Source organism: Myripristis murdjan, chromosome 16, assembly GCF_902150065.1.
Source record: "Myripristis murdjan chromosome 16, fMyrMur1.1, whole genome shotgun sequence".
NCBI lineage: Eukaryota > Metazoa > Chordata > Actinopteri > Holocentriformes > Holocentridae > Myripristis > Myripristis murdjan.
The window spans coordinates 32974067-33001617 of record NC_043995.1 but is presented as its reverse complement, the minus strand read 5'-3'; the positions used below and the strand labels follow the sequence as shown (position 1 = coordinate 33001617).

Below are 27551 nucleotides of genomic sequence, written 5' to 3'. Positions count from 1 at the left end.
TCTCTCCTCAGTGTCTGCACTCACACACACACACACACACACACACACACACACACACACACACACACACACAGTGAAAACGATGAACTTGTCTTATCATTCAAGTCTTTACTTCAGAATCAGAAATATTTTATTGACCACCGACAGGAAACTGGATCAGTGCAGCTGCTCAGATTCTTGTGAAATTAATATAAACTTAAGTGAAATTATATGAAAAAGAAATATGAAATATAAAATATGTGCATTAGAAACTATAAAAAGTTTATGCATAATATATACATATGTGCATTGATCCTAAAGTACATGTTAATTAATCTTCACTCTGCTTAATCTGCAACTATTTTATATATTGCAATATTATTATTCTATATCGCATTTGTCTGATCCAGCAGAGCCGCCAGTGGAAGGTTTACTGACTTTACTCTCAGAAAAACACTGGTTCTGAAATGGTTCTTCAAAACGCTCTGTGGTTCTCCAGAGAACCATCAGCAACTGAAGAACCTCTTTATTTAGGGTCTGGTTCTCCACACACTCTCTGTGGTTCTTTAAAGTGCTGAAGGTTCTTCATGTTTATTGGAGTTATTTGGTGGCGGCAGCAGCTAACAATTCTTTTCCTTGTGGATTAATGTGCAGATTATTTCCTCAGTGAATGGATTAATGTCTCGCTCTATAAACCATCAGAAAACATTTTTAATAGCTCGTCTGGAACCCAGTGAAGGAACAAGGAACATGGAGAACCGGCCAGCAACACGTTCATGCTGGTTTTCAACCTGCACACAGTCATCTGATTTAAAACATTCAGAGAAGCTTTTATTCTGAAAAATCACTGAAGAACCATTTAAAAGGGTTCTTTACTGAAGCAGCTGGCTCCACAAAGAACTTTGCTAAACGTGGTTCTTTAAAGAACAATTTTTTTGCAAAAGATTATTTAAGAACCATTTATGGTTCCCAAAGGAACCATTTTGTTGGTGGTTCATTGAGGCACCATCGGGGGTTCTTTAAAAAAAATCTGCATATTGTTCTTTAAAGAACCTTCTTAGAAGATTCTTTGTGGAAACAAAAATGGTTCCTCTATTGCATCAATCTGAAGAACCACTTTTGGTTCCAGTTAGCACCTTTATTTTTCTCTGTGTAGATTCTTATCAGAAATCACTAATTTGCAAGATTTATGACAAACCTGAGTCCTGTTATTAATCTATAATTAAAATTAAATCACAGGACAAAACTCCCCTTAAAAAATTAAAAAGGGGAAAAAATACCTAAACTGCAAATAAATGAATAAATAAAGTGAAACAGTGTAAAGTAATATGAGGGTGGAGAGGGTGTGAAATAAAAGCTGCAGTTCTTGGCTTTGGACACTGAATGGCATCAGCGCTCCAGCTGTGATTTGTGACTACCTTACCCACAATCCCACAGGGCGGTGGAGGCGTGGCCTCACCTGCCCACACCTGCCGCAGCTCAGCACTCCCGTCCAGAGGCTCGGCAGCCTGGAGGAAAAAAGTGAGAAAACAGCAAAGTGGAGCCGGACGGCGACGCTGCGGAGGCTCGGAGGCTCGGAGGCTGCAGGCGGCGGTCATGTGGTGCCGCTTCGCTCTCTAACTCACCTGAAAGCTGCTCACCTGGCGGCCGACTCACCTGACACTCCCCGGATTTAGCTGCTGAGACTCTGGACTGACTGAGAGCCGATTTCTCAATATTTGTCTTGGAAGCAGGAAGTGACAGACAGGAGGAATGGTGAGTTTTCTCTCCTCAAATCTCTCCTACAGACGCAAACTGATCTGTGTTTTTGTCTCTGATCTGCAACATTTAAAACTTTAGAGGAAAAATCAGATTTCCTGCCTGTTGAGCTCCTTTCTGCTGTTTTCCCTCTGAGAGCTGATCGAACCTGCAGGGAGCAGTTTTCCCTCGCGTGACGTTTCAGTCTCGCCTGTGTTTCCTTCACCTGGCGCACCTTACAGGTGTGTCACCTGAGCTCAGTCCCCGTCCCATCGGCTCTCGCGCTAAGTCACAGAGCCGCGGGGTCAAAGGTCAAAACACAGCTAACCAAAATCCCACCGAGCGGCTCCGCTGGGCTGAATCAGCGTCTGCTCAGAGGGTTTTGATAGAAGAATTTTCATATTAAAAAATGCCTCTGCATGTTATTGGGGTTGTAGTTTTAGTGCCACACACACACACACACACACACACACACACACAGAGGGAGGGGAGCGTCCCGCGGCGTGTCCCTGCGTGCCGGGGCGAGCGTGTCCGGGCAGCGCCGCCCCGCCCGCACTGATCCCACCGCCAGCAGGAATGTTGGGAATCCAGCAGGAAGATGTGCTGGCCTGAGGACACGGATCCCAGAGCGGCTGCGGGTTCAAACCCACAAAACTGCTTCTGCTGCCACAGTGCCCTGGAGCAACACACTGGACCCTGCCAGCTGCAGGCTTCTTCTTCTTCTCCTTGTTGAAACACCACAGGCTGTCAGGGTTCACCCAGACCACATACCACAGTTCTGTGTGTGTGTTTTTTTTTTTTTTTTTTTAAATGATTATTATTGTTCTTGTATTGTTGTAAGTTTTTTAGCCGATGGTTTCAGGGGTTTCAACCTTCTTCATGTCTTGGACCCTGACGTTGACCCCCTGAGGCCCTGGGGCCCGATCTGTCCTCACTTCTGTCACATCAGTTCTAAGTGCCGAGATTAAAACATCATGTTCAAATAATCCGGCCTACATTTATGTCGGGAGCATTCTGAAACCTGAGACAGTTCACAAAAGCTGGTGAGCAAATTAGCAAAAATATGCTGGGAACATGAGTGAAAAATACTAAAAAAAAAAAAAAAATTGCAAGGCAAAAAATGACAAGAAAATTAACACCAAAATAGAAATATAAAGTGATTTTTAAAGAGACAAGAAAATTAAAAATTTCTGTTTGCCTCAACTCAACTTTATTTATTTAGCACCTTTCAAACAAACATGCAGCTCAAAGTGCTTCACATTGCAAGATTAAATGAACTCAGACAAAAAAAAAATCAGTAGATAACAGTAAAAGTTACGCTAGACAAAAAACTGGAATAATAAAAACTATAAAACATTAACAAAAAATAAATAAACTTCGATGGAATAAAATAAAACTGAAAATAAAATAAACAAGAGGATGAATATAAATATGAAAACCAATTATTAAACTGAAAAACTCAGGCTGTAGCATTACTCCAAAATAAAAGCCAGACTGAACAGATTGATCTGTAGTTTCCTTTCAAACTCACAGAGCGAGCTCGCTCTGATGTCCCGGGACAGTTTGTTCCACTGTTCAGGGAACAAAGACGGCCTCACGGGACACACGAGGAACGTTTAGACGCACAAGGAACGTTTAGACATGAGGAACGTTTAGACGCACGAGGAACGTTTAGACACGAGGAACGTTTAGACACAAGGAACGTTTAGACATGAGGAACGTTTAGACGCACGAGGAACGTTTAGACATGAGGAACGTTTAGACGCACGAGGAACGTTTAGACACGAGGAACGTTTAGACACAAGGAACGTTTAGACATGAGGAACGTTTAGACGCACGAGGAACGTTTAGACGCACGAGGAACGTTTAGACACGAGGAACGTTTAGACAAACAAGGAACGTTTAGACGCGAGGAACGTTTAGACGCACGAGGAACGTTTAGACACGAGGAACGTTTAGACAAACAAGGAACGTTTAGACGCGAGGAACGTTTAGACGCACGAGGAACGTTTAGACACGAGGAACGTTTAGACACACGAGGAACGTTTAGACAAACGAGGAACGTTTAGACACGAGGAACGTTTAGACAAACGAGGAACGTTTAGACAAACGAGGAACGTTTAGACACGAGGAACGTTTAGACATGAGGAACGTTTAGACGCACGAGGAACGTTTAGACTCACGAGGAACGTTTAGACACGAGGAACGTTTAGGCGCACGAGGAACGTTTAGACACGAGGAACGTTTAGACGCACGAGGATCGTTTAGGCGCACGAGGAACGTTTAGGCGCACGAGGAACGTTTAGACATGAGGAACGTTTAGACGCACGAGGAACGTTTAGACTCACGAGGAACGTTTAGACACGAGGAACGTTTAGATAAACGAGGAACGTTTAGACACGAGGAGCGTTTAGACACGAGGAACGTTTAGGCGCACGAGGAACGTTTAGACACGAGGAACGATTAGGCGCACGAGGAACGTTTAGACACGAGGAACGTTTAGGCGCACGAGGAACGTTTAGGCGCACGAGGAACGTTTAGACATTAGGAACCTTTAGGTGCATGAGGAACGTTTAGGCGCACGAGGAACGTTTAGGCGCACGAGGAACGTTTAGACATGAGGAACGTTTAGACACGAGGAACGTTTAGACACCCGAGGAACGTTTAGACGCACGAGGAACGTTTAGACGCACGAGGAACATTTAGAAGATAAACTGTGGAGAACCTCAGTGATCTGGCCAGAACATGAGATGAAGAAGATCTCTGACGTGTGGAGGATGAAGGTCATTTAAAGCCTCATCAACGAGCTAGTTAGTTAATTAAAACCATTTGAAAAAGAAGACTCATAATACTTCAGTGAATCAGCCTTTTCCCCACCTCTAGAGGCTACACCAGGGGAATCCTCAGATCATCCCAGTTAGCGGCTGTTAGCTGGGTGGCCTTCAGCAGACGACGCCCTCTTGAGGCTGCGGCGTCCACGGTGCCCACGGCCTGAACGGCGCCAAACGGTGGTCAGAATATAGCAGTGCAGTCGTGGAGGCCGTGTTGTATAAACAGATGATGACTAGTGTCGTTTCTTCTCATTTCAACCACAAAAACCATGAGTAACCTGCCGTGAGCACCCTGAACGCAACATGGAGCACAAATCAGCCTCTAGGTGGCGTCCTTCACAGGTCAGAGCACCGTGTGCAGGGGCTGAGCTTCACTTACAAACTGTTTCTGTGTCCCTCCTCACACACACACACACACACACACACACACACACACACACACACACAGGGGAGTAAGGAGCGTTACCACTGGCAGACCCAGAATGTGAAGGTGAGCGGGGTCGACGACATGGTGCTGCTGTCCAAGGTGAACGAGGACGCCATCACCGAAAACCTGAAGAAGAGGTACATGGACGACTACATCTTCGTATCCTTCACTCACCCTGCAGTGTGTGTGTGTGTGTGTGTGTGTGTGTGTGTGAGAAGATAAGGAAAGTAGGGCTGGTTGCTAGGTAACAGACATAAAAGTTGATAAGGGACGCTGGACTGAGCATTTAGGACTCCCTAACCTGACATGAGACAGGGTTCCTAAAGTCAGTCAGGATTTATTTTTGGAATCCCAAACCGGGAAAAGTCCCGTCTCCGACTCTTCCCGTCTCAACTTCAGAATGAAGACAGGAAGTTTCTGGAATCCAGCGGTTCCTGAAGCCTGACAGAACATCAGGAGAACCTCTGGAGGGGGGTTGGTCCGATCAGAGGGGTGTGAAGGGCAAACGATAGACAGACTGAAGGAGAGGAAATGTTGAAGAATAAATAGACAGTGCTGGTCCTGGTTCTGGTTCCGGTTCTGGTTCTGGTTCCGGTTCCGGTTCCGGTTCCGGTTCCGGTTCCGGTTTTGGTCCTGGTCCTGGTCCTGGTCCTGGTCCTGGTCCTGGTCCTGGTCCTGGTTCTGGTTCCGGTTCTGGTTCCTGTTCTGGTCCTTGACATGGTTCTTTCAGACCTACATCGGTCCGGTTCTGATCTCCGTCAACCCGTTCAAACAGCTTCCGTACTTCACTGAGCGAGAGGTGGAGCTGTACCAGGGAGCTGTGAGTGGACACACACACACACACACACACACACACACATTACATATAACTGATTTTCTCTTTGTGTGACATCACTTCCTCCTGCAGGCTCAGTACGAGAACCCGCCCCACATCTACGCGCTGGCTGACAACATGTACAGGAACATGATGATTGACAGCGAGAATCAGTGTGTCATCATCAGGTAGGCGGGGCTTGAGCCAGCTGGTGGGAAACACACCTTTCACAAGCATTTAAACAAGATTTGTGTTAACGTTTCTAAAGTATATTTTCAAATTTACTTTAAAAAAAAAAAAGGGCCCTCAATATCAGTTATCAGAGTCCTTGATTCATAATAATCAGTATCGGGCCTGAGAAGAATCAGTATGCGTTGATCCCTGCTGACGTGGTTCTGCCAGACCTTCCTCAGCAGGTTCTGCGTCATGTTCTAACGACACGTTCTAAGCAGAAACACAGAACCCGGTTTCCTGTCTCCTGTTGTGCAGTGGAGAGAGTGGAGCTGGGAAAACTGTGGCTGCCAAATACATCATGAGCTACGTGTCCAAGGTGTCCGGAGGAGGAGACAAGGTCCAGGTGAGAGCACACCTCTGCACCACACTCAATACTGATACTACTGATACTACTACTACTACTGATACTACCTCTGCACCACACTCACTACTGATACTACTGATACTACTACTACTACTGATACTATCTCTGCACCACACTCACTACTGATACTACTACTACTACTACTACTACTACTACTACTGATACTACCTCTGCACCACACTCACTACTGATACTACTACTACTACTACTACTACTGATACTACTACTACTACTGATACTACTACTGATACTACTACTACTACTACTGATACTACTACTACTACTGCTGATACTACTACTACTGATACTACTACTACTACTGATACTACTACTACTACTACTGATACTACTACTGCTGATACTACTACTACTGATACTACTACTACTACTGCTGATACTACTACTGATACTACTACTACTGATACTACTGATACTACTACTACTGATACTACTGATACTACTGATACTAGTACTACTACTGCTGATACTACTACTACTACTACTGATACTACTACTACTACTACTGATACTACTACTACTGATACTACTGCTGATACTACTGATACTACTGATACTACTAGTACTGATACTAGTACTACTACTGATACTACTGATACTACTGCTGATACTACTACTACTGATACTGCTGATACTACTGCTACTACTACTGCTGATACTACTGCTGATACTGCTGATACTACTGATATTACTACTGATACTACTACTGATACTACTGCTGCCGATACTACTAGTGATACTGCTGATACTATTACTGATACTACTGATACTAGTACTGCTGATACTGCTGATACTACTACTGCTACTGTTGATACTACTACTACTGATACTACTGCTGATACTACTGATACTACTGATACTACTACTGCTGATACTACTGATACTACTACTATTACTGCTACTGCTGCTACTACTGATACTACTACTACTACTGATACTACTACTACTGATGCTACTACTACTACTGATACTACTACTACTACTGATACTACTACTACTACTACTGATACTACTACTACTACTGCTGATACTACTACTACTGATACTACTACTACTACTGATACTACTACTACTACTACTGATACTACTACTGATACTACTACTACTACTGCTGATACTACTACTACTGATACTACTACTGATACTACTACTACTGGTACTACTGCTGATACTACTGCTACTACTACTGCTGATACTACTGCTGATACTGCTGATACTACTGATATTACTACTGATACTACTGCTGCCGATACTACTAGTGATACTGCTGATACTATTACTGATACTACTGATACTAGTACTGCTGATACTGCTGATACTACTACTGCTACTGTTGATACTACTACTACTGATACTACTGCTGATACTACTGATACTACTGATACTACTACTGCTGATACTACTGATACTACTACTATTACTGCTACTGCTGCTACTACTGATACTACTACTACTACTGATACTACTACTACTGATGCTACTACTACTACTGATACTACTACTACTACTGATACTACTACTACTACTACTACTGATACTACTACTACTACTGCTTATACTACTACTACTGATACTACTACTACTACTGATACTACTACTACTACTACTACTGATACTACTACTACTACTGCTGATACTACTACTACTGATACTACTACTGATACTACTACTGATACTACTACTACTGATACTACTGATACTAGTACTACTGATACTACTGATACTACTACTACTACTGCTGATACTACTACTACTACTACTACTGATACTACTACTACTACTACTGATACTACTACTACTGATACTACTGCTGATACTACTGATACTACTGATACTACTAGTAGTGATACTAGTACTACTACTGATACTACTGATACTACTGCTGATACTACTACTATTGATACTACTGATACTACTGCTGATACTACTACTACTGGTACTACTGCTGATACTACTGCTACTACTACTGCTGATACTACTGCTGATACTGCTGATACTACTGATATTACTACTGATACTACTGCTGCCGATACTATTAGTGATACTGCTGATACTATTACTGATACTACTGATACTAGTACTGCTGATACTGCTGATACTACTACTGCTACTGCTGATACTACTACTACTGATACTACTGCTGATACTACTGATAATACTACTGATACTACTGATACTACTACTGCTGATACTACTGATAATACTACTATTGCTGCTACTGCTGCTACTACTGATACTACTGCTACTACGACTACTGATACTACTGATACTACTACTGCTACTGCTGATACTGCTGCTACTGCTGCTACTACTGATACTACTGATACTACTACTGCTGATACTACTGCTACTACTACTGCTACTGCTGATACTACTGCTGCTACTACTGATGTTACTGCTACTACTACTGATAGTACTACTGCTGATACTACTTATACTACTGATACTACTGCTGATACCACTCACACTACTGCTCATACTACTGCTCATACTGCTGATACTACTGCTGATACTACCACTGATACTACTACTTCTGATTCTACTGCTGATACTACTGATACTACTGCTGATACTACTGATACTACTGCTGATACTACTACTACTGCTGATACTACTGATACTACTGATACTACTGCTGATACTACTGATACTGATTCTACTGATACTACTGCTGATATTACTGATACTACTGCTGATACAACTGATACTAGTACTGCTGATACTGCTGATACTACTGCTGATACTACTGATACTTCTACTACTGCTACTGCTGATACTGCTGATACTACTGATACTGCTACTACTACTGATACTGCTACTACTGCTACTTCTAATACTGATACTACTCCTGATACTAATTCTACTACTGCACTAGTACTGCTTCTATTACTACTACAATTACTACTACTACTACTACTACTACTACTGCAACTAGTACTGCTACTACTGCACTACTACTGCTAGTGCTGCTAAGTACTGCTACTTCTACTACCACTGCTGCTGCTAATAGGAAGAGGCATGATGGTGATGCTGCTGTGCTCTGTGTCGTCCAGCACGTTAAAGACATCATCCTGCAGTCCAACCCCCTGCTGGAGGCCTTCGGCAACGCCAAGACCGTCCGCAACAACAACTCCAGTCGCTTTGTGAGTACAGCCACACAGACAGACAGGTGGGCAGACAGATAGACAGACAGACAGACAGACAGGAGGGCAGGCAGACAGACAGACAGACAGACAGACAGACAGGTGGGCAGACAGACAGACAGACAGACAGACATATAGTGGACTGGACTGGACTGGTTTGGGTAGCTTGTAGTTTTGCTAATATGCATCTTTATAAATGAAATAATTTTCTTGAAATCAGAATTTCTCGCCCCCTGCAATAATTTGTCAGAAATGATGCTTCATATTTTCTGTGATCATGGCTGCTTTGTGTAATATCTGTTGTCGTATGTTGAATTTCTTGTTGCGCTTTCTTTTTAATTTTGTCTTCTTACACCAGCTTTGGGCCTCAATGAGACCTCCTGCTGGGAGGATTACCATCTTCACTGCAGCCCTGCACTGTCACTCATGCTCTCTCCTCTCTGTTTCCAGGGGAAATACTTTGAGATCCAGTTCAGTCGAGGAGGAGAACCGGACGGAGGGAAGATCTCCAACTTCCTGCTGGAGAAGAGCCGAGTGGTGTCGCAGAACCAGGGCGAGAGGAACTTCCACATCTACTACCAGGTAGACTGTAAAACTACCACAGCACCTGAGACCAAGTACAACCTGTAACTGTCACTGTGTCTCCAGGCCACGCCAGTAATCAGATTACTCTCTTATCCTCGAGTTACCATGGAAACAGAAAGGCAGGTTAAAGGGATTCAGAGAAAGCTGGTTAGCACAGGTAGATTTCTGCTGGAGACGCCAGATCACTGTTGCCATGGAAACCCTTACTCACATTTCTGAATGTCGTTTTGTGTGTGTGTGTGTGTGTGTGTGACCTTTGACCTCTCGTCCCCAGCTGCTGGAGGGAGCGAGCAAGGAGCAGAGGGAGAACCTGGGGGTCACGACCCCCGACTACTACTTCTACCTCAACCAATCAGGAACCTACACCGTGGATGATGTCAACGACAAGAAGGATTTCTCTGATACCATGGTCTGTCTGTCACCTGCCTATCTGTCACCTGTCTGTCTGTCACCTGCCTGTCTGTCTGTCACCTGTCTGCCTGTCACCTGCCTGTCTGTCACCTGCCTGTCTGTCACCTGTCTGTCTGTCTGTCATCTGTCTGTCTGTCTGTCACCTGTCTGTCTGTCATCTGTCTGTCTGTCTGTCACCTGTCTGTCTGTCACCTGTCTGCCTGTCACCTGCCTGTCACCTGTCTGTCTGTCACCTGTCTGTCTGTCACCTGTCTGCCTGTCTGTCATCTGTCTGTCTGTCTGTCACCTGTCTGTCTGTCACCTGTCTGTCTGTCTGTCACCTGTCTGCCTGTCTGTCATCTGTCTGTCTGTCTGTCTGTCACCTGTCTGTCTGTCTGTCACCTGTCTGCCTGTCTGTCATCTGTCTGTCTGTCTGTCACCTGTCTGTCTGTCACCTGTCTGTCTGTCTGTCATCTGTCTGTCTGTCTGTCACCTGTCTGTCTGTCACCTGTCTGCCTGTCTGTCTGTCTGTCTGTCTGTCTGTCACCTGTCTGTCTGTCTGTCATCTGTCTGTCTGTCTGTCACCTGTCTGTCTGTCTGTCACCTGTCTGTCTGTCTGTCTGTCACCTGTCTGTCTGTCTGTCACCTGCCTGTCTGTCACCTGTCTGTCTGTCACCTGTCTGTCTGTCTGTCTGTCACCATCCTTGTTTTCTGTGATTTCAGTTAGAAAAGTCAGTCAGAAATGAAAGTAGCAGTATTTGTGTTGAATGTGATGTGAGGCTGTCACTGACTCCCAGCCCCTGACAGGGTTTCCAGTGAGGACAGATGTAACTTTTTGTGTTTCTGTTTGTAACAAAAAAAGTAAATGAGCACAGGAGGATCAGCAAGTGTGGTGGTGAGAATGTCTGTCATAACTAGTTTTCCAATATAAGACGTGTATTTTGTATTGTGTGTGTGTGTGTGTGTGTGTGTGTGTGTGTGTGTGCGCGCTGCAGGAGGCCATGTCGGTGGTCGGTCTGTCGGTGGAGGATCAGGACTCGGTGCTGCAGCTGGTGGCAGGAATCCTGCATCTGGGAAACATCGGCTTCAGAGAGGAGAACAACTACGCTGTGGTGGAGAGCCAGGACTGTGAGCACACACACACACACACACACACACACACACACACACACACACACACACACACACACACACACACAAACAGACACACACACACACACAGTTAGCAGTTTAGTTGAGAAATTTAAACCTCTCGCAGTACATAACATAAGGTAACAATGCATAGAGAGAGTCGGTACTACTGAAGGGGAACTGCCATCTTCAAACAAACTAATGCAAGAATAAACAACAGAAATAGATGTGTATCAGTTATAGGGGTAAAAATATGGAATGGATTAGATAAAGAATTAAAAAATTGTAGTTCAATAAATAAATTTAAAAAGATGTACCGATCAAATATAATAGCGAGATATAGAGCAATAGTGTGATATAAATAACGTAAAGGTTAGTTTCTAGTACTTTTCTGTATTTCTCTTTTGTTTTGTGAATTCAAGTGATTTATTGTTTCATTTCCTTTTAGTTGTTTTTTGTGTTTTGTTTGTTTGTTTGTTGTCTGTTTTGTGTTAGTCTCTGTTTACTGTTTGTTTTCTGTTCTTGTTCTGATTGTGTTGTTGTATTTTCTAATAAGAAGATATTTAGGGGTCTAAAGGGTAGGCACAATAAGCTTTGGCTTGGTCTGTTCTCTCTATGAAAGTGAAATAAAATTGTAATGTATTAATTTACTCTTAAATGACCAAATAAAACTACTACTACTACATTATAGCAAGGGGTGACATTTGTGTAGATTGTAGTTTGGGGGACAGAAATGGGCCCCTGCTGGACCATGTGAGTGCATCTGTTCCCGTCTCCATGGTTTACCGAAGCCGCCGACCTGACCCCGTGCCTCTGTCTGTTTCCCATCAGTCCTTGCGTTTCCGGCCTACCTGCTGGGGATCGCTCAGGACGGCCTGTGCAGCAAACTGACCAGCCGGATTATGGACAGCAAGTGGGGCGGGAAGACCGAGTCCATCTCCGTCACCCTGAACACGGAGCAGGCCTGCTTCTCCCGGGACGCCCTGTCCAAAGCCCTGTACGCCCGCCTCTTCGACTACCTGGTCGACGTGAGTCCAGGCCGCCACGCCACGCCACGCCACGCCACGCCACGCCACGCCACGCCACGTCTCACACCCACTCATTTTACCATTTCATTTATTTATTTATGCATGTATGTTTGTTTGCGCTCATTTTAAATCTTTGTAAAATAAGTTTAAGAATTTGAAGACAAAAGTAAACCGGTGCGCGTGCACACACACACACACACACACACACACACACACACACACACACACACACACACTTTTATTGTAACTGCGTTTGGAGCGAACAACACCAGCGTTTCGCCCGTTGCCTCCTCGGGTTCGCTCAGCAAAACTGAGGCATCACAGGTGTAATAAATACATACAGGTCACATGACCAGACATCACAGTTTTCATTTTTTCAAAGTATTTCAACAATTTTGGAAGGTAAATCGTATTACAAAACCTGTGATGATATCCCACAACGGTACATTTTTCAAAAGACAACATGATTAAAGCAGGACAGAGTTACAAGAATTATACCCTTTTTCCATAATTTAGACTCTCATCCACAAGATCATCAGTCGAACCGCTGTCCCTCTGCATCACTAAAGAAGAAAAGTCATAAATCCAAAGTTTAGAAATTTGTTTTAATTTGTTTTTAAGTCTCTCTCTCTCTCTCTCTCTCTCTCTCTCTCTCTCTCTCTCTCTCTCTCTCTCTCTCTCTCTCTCTCTCTCTGTCAGTGTATTAACAAAGCCATGCAGAAGGAGCAGGAGGAGCTGAACATTGGAGTGTTGGACATCTACGGCTTCGAGATCTTCCAGGTGAGACACACACACACACACACACGCACACACACGCACACACACGCACACACACGCACACACACGCACACACACCAAGAGAGAGTGTGTGTGTGTTACAGGAAGAGGAAATAGTTTGGGCCGTGCAGATTTAGATGCATGAAGCCACCTGAATTCCATATTTTATTTGTGTATTTTATAATAACTCCGGTGGCTTTGATAATAAACTGTGTAGAAGTGACTTGACTGAACTCTTCATAAACTACATGAAATAAAAAAATAGTGGAATATGCAAAGAGTTAAAAACTCTGGTGTCTGCTCACCATATTCAGAAACATGCTACCTGCTGCCCGTCTTAAAGGGACAGTCCACCTTAAATATTTAACACTGTTAAAGTCTGTCATTTAAGGTCATTTTTTACCCCTAGAGGATGTTGAAAGACATTCTGGGAAATGTAGGAAAGCTGTAATTAAAGAAGAGGTGGATGATGCAAGGTGTAAAAAATAAAAAATAATAAAAAAAAAAAATAGGTAAAGTGCAACATCACAGATCGACCAGATTTAACAGTGGGATCAGCCAAATGACTGACTGACTGACTGACTGACTGACTGATTGATTTATTGATTGATTGGTTGATTGATTGATTGCACTTGAGTGTTAGTAACTTGCGTTTCTTCCTGTTAGCAAAATGGGTTTGAGCAGTTCTGCATCAACTTTGTGAACGAGAAGCTGCAGCAGATTTTCATCGAGCTGACGCTGAAGGCCGAGCAGGTGACGTGTTCAGACTGTTAGCCAGGAGCTTCTGCTGTCAACCCTCAAGACACACTGTCTCAATTTATTCTGTCTGTTTGCTGTATTTCTTTTTCAATAAGTTTGATTATTGGAATAAGTTACATCATTATTATGTATTTCTATGATTTTCTGTATTTTCTGCCCTGTAATTCTGTATTGTATCTGGCTGTCTGCTGCTGCGATGACCCTGTTTCCTCTCTGGGTTTGATAAAGTTTGAGTAATAATGGCATGTGAGCTGATCAGCCGGCTCTGTCCTGCAGGAGGAGTACGTTCAGGAAGGAATCAAGTGGACGCCAATCGATTACTTCAACAACAAGGTGGTGTGTGACCTCATCGAGTCCAAACTGGTGAGTGGTCGACTCTGCAAACTGGCCTTTTATTTAAACTGAAATTATAAGAAAATGACCACGAAAGTTCCCCGTAAATTGCTAGAAAAAATAAATAAAATAAAATAAAAACAAGACAAAACACGAGTTCAGGACTGAGGTTTGCTGCTTCCCCTGGTGTCAGTCGCCCTCCAGAGGTTTGGCACCAGAAGCACCGACAGTCATCATTTTTGGTAATATTCAGAAAATATTTGCTCTTTGTTACCAAAAGCCAAGAGCATCCACTTTCCTGGACTTTTCTTTATCCATTAGCGTTGTAAGAACCACAAAAATACGCTTGTTAAACATTATTTTTTGCTGCTGTGTTATTCCATAATTATTCTGTCTGGTGCAGTTCTCCTTCCAGACAGCAGGTGGCGCAGTGATAATCTGTGTCCTCACAGAAAGTTGTTTATTTCACAAACTTTAAGGCCTACTATTACTGTTATTGGTCATATATTTTTTTTTTTTACCTCTGCCACCAAAAGTGGGTGGAGTTTATGTTTTCACCTCCGTTTGTTTATTTTTTTGTTTGTTTGTTTGTTAGCAAGATAACTCAAAAACGACTGGAGGGATTTGGATGAAACTTCACAGAGGGACTGGTAATGAGTGAAGGATGAGCTGAATGAATTTTGGAGTATGTAGGTCAAAGGTCAAGGTCACCCAAAGGTCTCCAGAACGAGGCGTGGTAGAAAGACATAGCATGTGTTAACATTATCATCAACAACGATATTTATCACTTATAAATGTGGTTGGACTCAGAGCAAAAATAAAAAAAATAGCAATAATAATTTATATTGTGGGCAAAGAGGTGGGTTTACGAGGTAAAAGACAGACATACAGCCTACAGTTAATGTTATAATAGACAGATGTGGATTGGTTGAAACTGCTGATTTCTCTGTTCTCTGTTGTCTCCCCGGTGATTACCCAGAATCCTCCTGGGATAATGAGCATCCTGGATGACGTATGTGCCACCATGCACGCCAAAGGCGAGGGGGCGGACCAGACGCTGGTGCAGAAGCTGCAGGGTCAGATCAGCTCGCACGAACACTTCAGCAGCTGGAACCGAGGCTTCATCGTCCACCACTACGCTGGGAAGGTGCACACACACACACACACACACACACACACACACACTCGCCTCACTCAGACAGTTAACTCTGACCTCTACCTGTGTGTCCAGGTGTCGTATGACGTCAGCGGTTTCTGTGAGAGGAACAGAGACGTTTTGTTCAACGACATCATCGAGCTGATGCAGAGCAGCGAGTTGTAAGTGCTGTGTGTGTGTGTGTGTGTGTGTGTGTGAGTGTGTGAGTGTGTGAGAGAGGTGGTAATCACAGGACTTTCAGTATAACCCTGTGTGTGTGTGTGTGTGTATCAGCTCCTTCATCAGAGCTCTGTTCCCTGAGAACCTGGAGGCGGAGAAGAGAGGGCGTCCGAGCACAGCCAGCAGCAAGATAAAGGTGAGAGAGACGGCGTTTGAGTTTGATTGACAGGTCGGACTAATTTTGAGTTTTACTTTTTTATTTTTCTTCCTGCCCTTCAGAATGACATGTGCCATTTGGCAGCGAGCCACAAAAAAAAAGTTTGTAACTTGAAAAGCGTTTGATAGTAAAACAGTAAATTTGGCTGCCGAGTCTCTCCTGGGCTGTGGTCAGCATGTAGGCTGGCCTGTAGTCTACTGAGAGCACTCTTCTACTTTTAATTTTTATTCTTCATTTCATCATGTGAAGCTCTTGGTGTTGAATTTGTTTGCCAGATAAAGCCTAATTGATTGATTGATTGATTGATTGAGGATTCAAATCTGCCCCCTCCCTTCAGAAACAAGCGAACACCCTGGTGCAGACGCTGATGAAGTGCACCCCCCACTACATCCGCTGCATCAAGCCCAACGAGACCAAGCGCCCGCGGGACTGGGAGGAGAAGCGGGTCCGGCACCAGGTGGAGTACCTCGGCCTGCGAGAGAACATCCGAGTCCGCCGGGCCGGCTACGCCTACCGCCGGGTCTTCAGCAAGTTCCTGCAAAGGTCAGAGGTCACAGGCCGGGCAAGGTCTCAGCCGTGCTAACCGAAGCTAAGAAAGCTCAAGTTCTTGGAGTTCTTAGCTGGGTTCTGTGGTGGAACGGTTCTGTAACGCTAGAAGCAGATTCACGCTAACCATCACTTGATTCAGTCTATTTCAGGTTGTGGATAAATAACAGCACAGGGTCAGCTTTATCCATGGAACGTGTTCAATGTCCCTTCAAAACCGTAGGACCCCAGAACACCAACAACCAACCTGATGCGTCACTTTACTGCGCAGCGTATCCCTCCGCCCAATCTACAATCTTAACCCCTACAGAGTGTGATATAGTGTGTAATTTACATAAAAATATAAAGAATGCGTTTACCAAATCGTGAACCAGTAATCAAATCGTGGAAAACATGCAACCAATACCAAAATAACAGAATTCTTCACAAAAATCTCAAATCTATTTATTTACCTTTTTAAAAGTACAATAGTAAGGAAATGTCTCAGTAAGGAATATAATAAATTTAAAAGAATTTTTTTTAATTACAAAATTTTTAAATGTACAAAAAAATTGAAAATGAATGAATGTAAAATGATATAAGACAGCACAATCACCACTTTATTCTACGAAATCAGGCATTAAAAGATTCAATTTATGCAGCATTTGAATGTATCTGTTCATTGTTTATTCAAGAGTTGCATCCTCATAGGCCAGAGCAACAATTTTTAAATGTTTGAAAGAAAATAGGGGTATTTCATTTAGCGTTTGTGAGTTTAATATTGCATCAAACTGAATGGGCCGTGACTTGGTGCTCACAAGGAAGATAAGATGTGTGTGTGTGTGTGTGTGTGTGTGTGGTCCAGGTATGCCATCCTGACCAAGGAGACGTGGCCTCGGTGGCGGGGCGAGGAGCGTCAGGGAGTCCTGCACCTCCTGAACTCCGTCCACATGGATCAGGATCAGTTCCAGCTGGGAAGGACCAAAGTGTTCGTCAAGGCGCCGGAGTCGGTACGACACCCCACAACTTTATTTACACCACAAGAGGGACAGTACAAAACAATATCATACAACTTTACAGGACGTGTCACCATGTTGTTCCTGTTTTCTCTAAATTGCCTCCATGTTTTCTTGATGTTTCTGTGCAATTTTCATGTTTTTTTTCCCCACTTTATCTTGTTGTCTGCATGTTACTTACATGTTTTCTCCGTGTTGTGTCCGGGTTGTAGCTCTTCCTGCTGGAGGAGATGAGGGAGAGGAAGTATAACGGCTACGCTCGAGTCATCCAGAAAGCCTGGAGGAAACACATCGCCGTCCGCAAGTACGTCAAGATGAGGGAGGAAGGTAAGATCATCTTCACCGTCACTCTAAAAAGACTACAAACGACTGTTTTGGGGAATTCCTGCCACTTCAAATCAAATCAGCACCTCCAAAGACCATCCATATGGAGATGTTTATTATTTATTCTAGCTCTCACCATTGGGCTACACAACTGTTGTAGCACTTAGCACAGGGCCCAAACTATGGTTCAGGGACTCGCCCAGGTCTTACTGATTTCACTTCACTTTAACTCGACTCAGCGCCGCTGGAAACCCCCCACAGGACTTGGCTCCATGTCTCCAGCTGTTATGGTTCTTTAATTATGGGACAGTTTGGCCTACTGGTGGCGCTAGAGGAAAGGTTCTAGGGTCACCAAAATTTCCAGGGTTCATCCTCTAGACTGGATTTCATGGCGATCCACCAAACAGATTTGGAGATATTCTGCTCTGGACGTAACTGTTGACAGACCGACAGGACAATTTATATATGCACACATTTACAGTATAAAAAATGAAAAATTAAAAATTAAAAGGTAATAAAATTGTAGAAAATCCTCCCACCTGCCCAGGTATTGGTGGGCGGGACCCACACACATCAGCCAAACAGACCTCACCTGAGGTGTTAAAAGCTTCAATCAGGCATTGCTCTGCCTCTTTCACTGTTGTTGAAGCATGCTGCCTGGTTGTGGAGCTGCAAATTTCCTGTTGATTGTTCATCTCGATGCATTATATGAGTGAGTTCATGCTGGTTATTTATATGCTGAAAAACAAGTATTTCAATAGATTCATTCCTATATTGTTGGTGATTTATTATTGCTCTAATTTGTTTGTAGCTGTTGAATCATCATCACGACCATCTGTACAACAATCAACTTTATTAAAGAAGAGAATAAGTATTGAAAGGCTCTCCTCTGGTCCTCATATTTTGACTGATATGCCAATGTAGAAGCTCAGTGTGCAACCCAGCCAATAGCAAGCAAGTTTTTACATGGTCCTTCGAGCCGGATTGCTTAGGCATTGGATATGGATCAGAGAGAGCAGCATGGTGAGGACAGAATTAGGAGAGGAGAGCGACAGAGGACAGCACCTTCATATCTCCAAGATTATGAACATTATCAAGTTTCTCTCCCTCCCTCATCGAACCAAGCACATCCTCATGTTGCTGAACCTACGAATGAGAGACAGTCTGGCCCACCCCCTATAAATGAACAAGTTGAGCAAATAAGAGATATGGTTATGCAGCTTCTCAGTAGGCAGGATGCAATGGAGGGGCAGAATGATTCTTATTCCACACGTTATGATGGTGGAGATTCAGAGACAGACTGTGAAGAATGTGAGCCCAACCCACCACAGTGTAAGCACATTCAACCACGTGCGCGTAGTGCATGTCTGTTACACCAACATGATGATCACATGCCCAATCTCCCTACCAAAGCATGCTCAGAGTCTGCACTCCAAGTGCCTCCACCATTCCAGGTGCCCCCAGCACCTCCCCCCCAGCAAGTGCATCCTTCATTCCAGGTGCCCCCAGCACCTCCCCCCCAGCAAGTGCATCCTTCACTCCAGGTGCCCCCAGCACCTCCCCCCCAGCAAGTGCATCCTCCATTCCAGGTGCCCCCAGCACCTCCTCCCCACCAAGTGCCTCCTCCACTCCAGGTGCCCCCAGCACCTCCCCCCCAGCAAGTGCCTCCTCCACTCCAGGTGCCCCCAGCACCTCCTCCCCAGCAAGTGCCTCCTCCATTCCAGGTGCCCCCAGCACCTCCTCCCCACCAAGTGCCTCCTCCACTCCAGGTGCCCCCAGCACCTCCCCTCCAGCAAGTGCCTCCTCCATTCCAGGTGCCCCCAGCACCTCCTCCCCAGCAAGTGCCTCCTCCACTCCAGGTGCCCTCAGCACCCCCCCCCCAGCAAGTGCCTCCTCCGCTCCAGGTGCCCTCAGCACCCCCCCCCCAGCAAGTGCCTCCTCCACTCCAGGTGCCCCCAGCACCTCCTCCCCAGCAAGTGCCTCCTCCACTCCAGGTGCCCCCAGCACCTCCCCCACATCAAGCGCCTCCTCCATTCCAGGTGCCCCCAGCACCTCCCCCACAGCAAGCGCCCCCTCTACTCCAGGTGCCCCCAGCACCTCCCCCACAGCAAGTGCCTCCTCTATTCCAGGTGCCTCCAGCACCTCCCCCACAGCAAGTGCCTCCTCTATTCCAGGTGCCTCCAGCACCTCCCCCACAGCAAGTGCCTCCTCCATTCCAGGTGCCTCTAGCACCTCCCCCCCAGCAAATGCCTCCTCATCATCAGTGGCCCTTTATGCCTCCTTATCTCCAGTGGCCCACTGCGTTTCCCCCATTTCAATGGCCCCTAGCACCTTCAGCTCAGCAGGTGCTTCCAGTATCTCAAGACACCATAGCACCCCACCTCTCTCAGGTGCCTCTTGCTCCCTCAGGTGGGCCAGCCCCTGATATGCAGCCCCAGCATATTAACCAAGCATATCAATACTCTAGTAACTCTCCCTACTCATTATGTCCCACAGGCCCAATGCCACTGTACTCAGTCCCCCCACCCGGGTACAAGTCACGTGTTGAGGGACCTACTTTTCCTAGTTTTAATAAAGATGATCCTCATGAGTATACAATGCTTAAGATGGCCCTTAGAAACCTCTTACCTCCGTGGGAGACAGAAATTTATAAGTATCATGTCTTGCTAGACCACCTTAAGCTACCCTCAGCCCGGCATATTGCATTGGCCTATGCCCATGATCCCCAGCCTTATACTAAGTCTTTAGCTGCTCTAGACCAGCAGTATGGGCAGCCCCACCATTTAGCACTGAAGGAAATAACCACAATAATAAATCTTCCCAAAGTCCAACCTGGTGATGCTAAAGCATTTCATAACTTTGCAGTCAGAGTCCAGTCCCTGGTCGGAATGTTGCAAGCTATGGGGCAGAATGAGGGAGCAGCTGAGTTAGCCTGTTCGTCGCATGTGCAACACCTCCTCAGTAAGCTGCCGGCTGATTCAGTTGCCAACTTCATCCGCTATAACCGTTCGGTCCGGCCAGGCACCCACTATACTTTAGTAGATTTTGCTACATGGCTCCAGGGTGAAGCAGAGTGTCAGTCTGTAGCAGCCCAAGTAAGACATCTAACCCCTGAGAGCTCCATGCAAATCAGGAGGTCTATGCCAAGATCTGCTCCTACAACTGCCACCATATTACATGGCACCAATACCAACCCCCAACCCCGATCTCCTTTAATGGAACCGGGAATGAGAACACTAACATGCCAATACTGCAACACGACTGATCACTCAATAATCAAATGTAAAGAACTGAAGGACCAGAAGACAGAGGACATAAAAGCCTGGATTAAGCGGGAAAAGAGATGTTGGAGGTGCGCAGGCCCACATATGGCGATGAATTGTAATCTGAAAAAGTCATGTCCCCTTTGCAATAGGAAACACCTGGGCATTCTCCACCGAGTGAACCAAAGAGAAACAGACTCCAAAGTCCTATATCTGAACCCTCAGTCTGGCTCCCCTAAAGTCCTTCTAAAGGTGGTTAAAGTGATCCTACGGAATAAACACCGCACATTAGACACCTATGCCATCTTGGATGATGGCTCCCAGCGTACAATGCTCCTCCCAGCCGCCTGTAAACAACTAGGGCTTGAAGGGCCCAGGGAACATCTTGTTGTACGCACCATCAGACAAAGAACCGAAAGCTTGGATGGTGCTGCAGTCAGCTTTGAGATTTCCCCTGCTTTGAACCCACAGAAAACATTCATGATTAAAGATGCTTTTACGTCTGATAAGCTGTCACTGGTGGACCAGAGTTATCCAGTGGATAAGCTCCAGAAGCACTACCGCCATCTACAGGGCCTTCCCCTTCAGTCCTTCTCCAAAGTGCAGCCTCTTCTTTTGATAGGAGCAGATAACTGTCATCTCATAACCCCAACAAAGAAAGTTTGCTCAGGTCCCCCGGGGGCACCAGCGGCTCTCCATACCAAGCTTGGTTGGACACTGCAGGGTCCAACCTTCCTGCATGACCAATCAGATGCCACCCAAACTCTCTTCACCTCAACCGGCACCACTTATGCAGACCTCAGCCGTAATGTGGAGAAATTATGGCAAATAGACGTTCTCCCCTTTAAAAATGAAAAGTTAATCACAAGATCCAAACAAGACAAGGAGGCTATGAAACTGTTGGAGGCCAAAACAGTTAGGATTGAAATGGATGGTACTGAACGCTATGCAACACCACTACTTCGTATACACAATGCCCCCAGTCTCCAAGCTCCCAAGGATTCAGTTATGCCCCTGCTGCGCCAGACTGAACGCCACTTAGTCAAAAACCCAGAGCTAGGCCAAACCTACACCAAAGAGATAGACAAGTTGGTGCAGGCAGGTTATGTATCCAAACTGACTACTGAGAAAATATCCAAATCATTAGAGTCCTGGTACATTCCCCATCACCTAGTGCAACACAATGGGAAGTCCCGCATTGTTTTTAATTGTTCATTCTCCTACCAAGGCCAAGTTTTGAATAGTCAACTCCTCCCAGGACCAATATTAGGCCCATCACTGCTAGGTGTGTTGCTCCGCTTTCGACAACATCGAGTGGCAATCAGTGGGGACATTAAATCCATGTTTCACCAAATAAGACTCCTCCCAGAAGACAGACCACTGCTAAGATTCCTGTGGCGTGACCTAAAAAGGCAGGACCCTCCTGATGTGTATGAGTGGCAAGTACTGCCATTTGGCACCACCTGTAGCCCCTGCTGTGCGATTTATGCTGTACAAAGACATGCACAGGAATATCAAGAGCACAACCCCGAGGTCACAGCCATAGTTAACCAGTCTTTCTATGTTGACAACTGTCTGCATTCCCTTCCATGCCCTCACGAGGCAAAGGAACTGGTTACCAAGTTGAGGGATGTGTTATCCACTGGGGGCTTCGACATCAGGCAGTGGGCCAGTAACATCCAGTCTGTTGTAGACCATTTACCCTCTGAGGCCCAGTCTGACAGCACAGAACGTTGGCTGAGCCATGACAGGATCGAACCAACAGAGGGCACTTTAGGGTTAAGTTGGCACTTTCCATCTGATGCTCTGGGGTACAAGCATAGGCCAGTAGTGTATAATGTTTTAACCATGAGGAATGTATACAAAGTACTTGCCACTCAGTATGATCCCATTGGATATATAATCCCTTACACCACCAGAGCTAAAGTCCTCCTCCAACAGCTCTGGATGAAAAGAAGGGAGTGGGATGAACCCATACCCCCAGGTGAACTTCAGCAAGCATGGAAGGAGTGGGAAAATGAGCTCCCCCACTTGGCCAGCATCCAGTATCCCAGATGGTATGAATCCAGTGTACCTTGTTCTGTAAAGAAAAGACAGTTGCATATATTTTGTGATGCCTCTGAAAGAGCATATGGCTCTGTAGCCTATTTGAGAATGGAGGATGAGCAAGGGGGGACTCATGTTACATTTGTTATGGCTAGATCTCGGGTAGCTCCCAAAAAACAGCTAACAATCCCTCGCCTTGAGCTGTCGGCTGCCCTGACAGGAGCACAACTGGCACAGCTGTTGAAGAGTGAGTTAACAATCCCTATTGACAAAACTGTGCTCTGGTCAGATTCCACTGTAGTCCTGACTTGGCTACAGTCAGAGTCTTGTAGGTATAAAGTGTTTGTTGCTAACCGCATCACAGAAATCCTTGATCTAACCTCCCCTGACCAGTGGCGTTATGTCGACACATGTCACAATCCTGCTGACGATATCACCAGAGGCAAGAGACTAATGGAGTTGACAGAACTATGCAGATGGAACAGAGGCCCAGCATTCCTTGTTAAACCTCCTAATCAATGGCCTGTTCCACCACACACTCAGGTTCCAGTACCGGATCTAAGGAAGTCCATGTTTTGTGGCCTCACACATATCAACACGCCCTCAGATCTACCAGACCCGAGTCGGTTCACTACTTGGCAAGACCTTGTTGAGGCAACCCACCAAAGCCTTCAGGATACTGCCAAACACAGCCCTGCTGGAATCCCTTCTTACACCCAGGCTGAAGTTGAAATACTTCTTGTTTCAAAAGCTCAATCAGAAAGCTTCCCAGAGGATTTCCATGCCCTAAAGTCAGGTAGAGAACTTCCTGTAAATAGTCGCCTCTCTTCCCTCTCTCCACAGTTTGTGCACAAGTTAAATCTTATCCAAGTAGGAGGCAGACTGCGAATGGCAGAACAACTTGAACCAGGAACAATGTACCCTATTGTCCTGGATCCTAAACATCCAATAACCCGTCTGATAATCAAGGACTATGATATCCGCCTTCTCCATCCCGGTCCCGAGAGAGTTTTTGCAGAGATCAGACGTTCATATTGGATTCTTCGAGGCCGACAAGCTATTAAGCAGCATCAATGGACTTGTACAGAATGCAGGAAATGGCGAGCTAAACCCATTATTCCCAAAATGGCAGACCTGCCCCCTCCCCGGGTCCGTTTGACCCAGCCTCCATTCTGGTCTACGGGGATGGACTGTTTTGGTCCATTGCTCATAAAGCTGGGTCGCAAAACAGATAAAAGATGGGGGCTTCTGTTCAAATGTCTTACAACCCACTGCCTCCATATAGAAATCTTAACAAGCCTTGACACAGATAGTTTTCTTATGGCCCTGCGACGTTTTACAGCACGCCGAGGTCAGCCCTTCGAACTTTTATCAGATTGTGGGACAAACTTCAAAGGAGGAGCGAAGGAACTCAGTGATGCTTTTGAGGCATTGAATCCAGTATTGAAGGAGCAGCTGGGTAAAAGGAAGATCCACTTCAGGTTCAACCCTCCAAATGCTCCCCACTTTGGAGGCTCATGGGAGAGAGAGGTGAGATCTATTAAAACAGCATTACGAGTGACACTGGGGGCACAAACCGTTACAGAGGAGGTACTAAACACTGTTCTGATAGAAATAGAAGGCATTCTCAACTCGAAACCTCTGGGGTATGTGTCATCGGACCTGGCTGATCCTGACCCTGTGATCCCAAATTTGCTCCTTATGGGGCGGCGGGATGCCTCCCTCCCCCAAGCAGTGTATGGTGACTCAGATCTTGTTGGTAGGAGAAGATGGAGACACAGCCAGGTCCTCGCAGACCACTTCTGGAATCGCTTTATAAAAGACTATTTACCCAGCCTTCAAACCCGCCAGAAATGGCAAAGGGACAAGATCAGCCTAATGGTGTCGGATGTAGTAATGATGGTAGACCCACAGCTGCCCAGAGGACTCTGGCCTATTGGGAAGGTAACTCGCCTTATTCCCAGTGAGGACGGGCGTATCCGTACTGTGGAAGTGAACATCAAAGGGAAACTGTACATTAGGCCTGTTGCAAGATTAATACCCCTCCCCCCAATAACGGATCCTGAACCCACTCAGTCTGGTAAAGACTAAGGTAATTATCAAATATGTCACCATATTTGAGGGGCGGCTGTAGAAAATCCTCCCACCTGCCCAGGTATTGGTGGGCGGGACCCACACACATCAGCCAAACAGACCTCACCTGAGGTGTTAAAAGCTTCAATCAGGCATTGCTCTGCCTCTTTCCACTGTTGTTGAAGCATGCTGCCTGGTTGTGGAGCTGCAAATTTCCTGTTGATTGTTCATCTCGATGCATTATATGAGTGAGTTCATGCTGGTTATTTATATGCTGAAAAACAAGTATTTCAATAGATTCATTCCTATATTGTTGGTGATTTATTATTGCTCTAATTTGTTTGTAGCTGTTGAATCATCATCACGACCATCTGTACAACAATCAACTTTATTAAAGAAGAGAATAAGTATTGAAAGGCTCTCCTCTGGTCCTCATATTTTGACTGATATGCCAATGTAGAAGCTCAGTGTGCAACCCAGCCAATAGCAAGCAAGTTTTTACAAAAATATTGGATGAAAAACAGACCACCGACAATAGAGCTGTCTGAATCAAAAGTGAGTCAACAAATCAAAACGTGCAGGTGGAACAATACGTCACCCTGTTACCATCCGAGACCTTGGGGCTGTTAGAAAACCAAAGATCTGGGCGGTCCGAAGATCAGGGGGACCTTGTGGGATCCAGCGGACACAGTCTGGCTTTACACGATGGATCCTCTGATCAAATGCACCTTGCGTCTGCTCTGTTTGTGTCTCCAGCCTCGGACATCCTGCTCAACAAGAAGGAGCGCAGGAGGAACAGCCTCAACAGGAACTTTGTGGGCGACTACATCGGAACAGACAACCATCCTGAGATCCGGCAGTTCGTCGGCCGCCGGGAGAGGATCGACTTCGCCGACGTCGTGGTGAAATTTGACCGCAGGTTCAGGGTGGGTGATTTTATTTTCTTGAGCTGTATGTTGACCTATAGAACCATTTGCACGCCCTGTGGGGAAAGTCTGTCTGGAAATTGGTAGATGGCATTGGTTCTTGACCTGGGATCCTTTCTTTGCTTGGTTTCCACTTGGGTCTATTCGAGGCCCCCTGGAGGTACCAGGACCCCAGAGGCGTGAGGTCCAGAGTGAATATGGAGGTTATGTCTTTCTCTCTGTCTCTCTCTCTCTCTCCACCAGACGGTGAAGCGTGACCTCATCCTGACCTCTAAGTTCTTGTACCTGATTGGTCGAGAGAAGGTGAAGCAGGGTCCAGAGAAAGGTCAGATTCAGGAGGTTCTGAAGAGGAAGATCGAGCTCGACAAGATCCAGTCTGTTTCTCTGAGGTACCGAACCTGAACCTGAACCTGAACCTGAACTGCTGGACAGGTTTTATCTAAAGGACCCATCAGTTTTGCTTGAGTAGCCCCCCACCTGGAGAGCTGTCACTCTACCTTTGCGTTATTTTCACTTTAGAAATTAGACTGACTTTGTGTTTTAGATTAATTCATCTGTATCTTTACTTTCTCTCTCTCTCAGCACTCTGCAGGACGACATCTTCATCATCCACGAGGAAGAGTACGACAGCGTTCTGCAGAGCATGTTCAAAACAGAGTTCCTCAGCCTGCTGGTCAAACGCTACCAGGAGAAAACTCAGAGGAAGCTGCCGCTGAAATTCAACAACCTGTCAGTACCGTAACACCGAATCGACAGCTTTCTTTCTCTGTCTGTCCGGCATCTTCTCCTCACCTGTTTTCTCTCAGCATCATTCCTGTTCTCATCATCCTCTCATCTTCATCCGGTCACCATCTGTCTCTTTCCTCAGAAACACCAAGACTTTATCATTATCATGTCTGTTCTGTTTGTGCTGATAGGAATTCATACAGAATGCATGGCAGTAAAATCAGTGTTTACAGATTTACTAGAAGTACGTAAAATGAAAAAAAAAAAAAAAACATTCATTCAAAAGTCTTCTGGGATCATAAGGAGGAGTTTCCGTGACTTTCCTGTTGGACCGCTCAGTATTTACACTGTTACTCCTGACCCAGGAATAGTGAGATACTAATTTCCCTCTGTGCAGACTGGAGTTCAAGGTGAAGAAGGGCGGCTGGGGTCCCTTCAGCTCCGCCGGCTCCAGGCAGATCCAGTTCCAGGCCGGTCAGGGAGACGAAGCCGTCCTGAAGCCCAGCAGCAAAGTCCTGCTGGTCAGCATCGGACCGGGCCTGCCCAAAAACTCCCGTACGAGCCTCCATC

At 45.5% G+C, this 27551-nt stretch overlaps 2 protein-coding genes across 3 annotated transcripts in view; both read left to right on the top strand.

Annotated features, from left to right (window-relative positions):
• The first annotated feature begins 1439 nt into the window (after positions 1-1439).
• Positions 1440-27551, top strand: part of myo1eb (myosin IEb) — a 27951-nt gene continuing 1839 nt past the window's right edge. For both annotated transcript variants that reach the window (XR_003929590.1, XM_030072815.1), the window contains exons 1-23: positions 1440-1734; positions 4996-5133; positions 5705-5794; positions 5882-5976; positions 6278-6365; positions 9458-9547; positions 9998-10129; positions 10407-10541; positions 11518-11650; positions 12485-12681; positions 13381-13461; positions 14125-14211; positions 14494-14580; positions 15530-15697; positions 15782-15867; positions 15980-16061; positions 16420-16625; positions 17473-17617; positions 17836-17950; positions 26086-26255; positions 26499-26644; positions 26838-26984; positions 27379-27536. Coding sequence is in view for 1 of the 2 variants with exons in the window: in XM_030072815.1 (XP_029928675.1) it covers positions 1732-1734; positions 4996-5133; positions 5705-5794; positions 5882-5976; positions 6278-6365; positions 9458-9547; positions 9998-10129; positions 10407-10541; positions 11518-11650; positions 12485-12681; positions 13381-13461; positions 14125-14211; positions 14494-14580; positions 15530-15697; positions 15782-15867; positions 15980-16061; positions 16420-16625; positions 17473-17617; positions 17836-17950; positions 26086-26255; positions 26499-26644; positions 26838-26984; positions 27379-27536 (2779 nt within the window). In the remaining variant the exon portion in view is untranslated. The remainder of the gene's footprint in view (positions 1735-4995; positions 5134-5704; positions 5795-5881; positions 5977-6277; positions 6366-9457; positions 9548-9997; positions 10130-10406; positions 10542-11517; positions 11651-12484; positions 12682-13380; positions 13462-14124; positions 14212-14493; positions 14581-15529; positions 15698-15781; positions 15868-15979; positions 16062-16419; positions 16626-17472; positions 17618-17835; positions 17951-26085; positions 26256-26498; positions 26645-26837; positions 26985-27378; positions 27537-27551) is intronic.
• prune (prune exopolyphosphatase) overlaps positions 12871-27551 on the top strand; it is a 26535-nt gene continuing 11854 nt past the window's right edge. The window contains exon 1 of the mRNA XM_030072825.1: positions 12871-12918. The gene's annotated coding sequence lies outside the window, so the exon portion shown is untranslated. The remainder of the gene's footprint in view (positions 12919-27551) is intronic.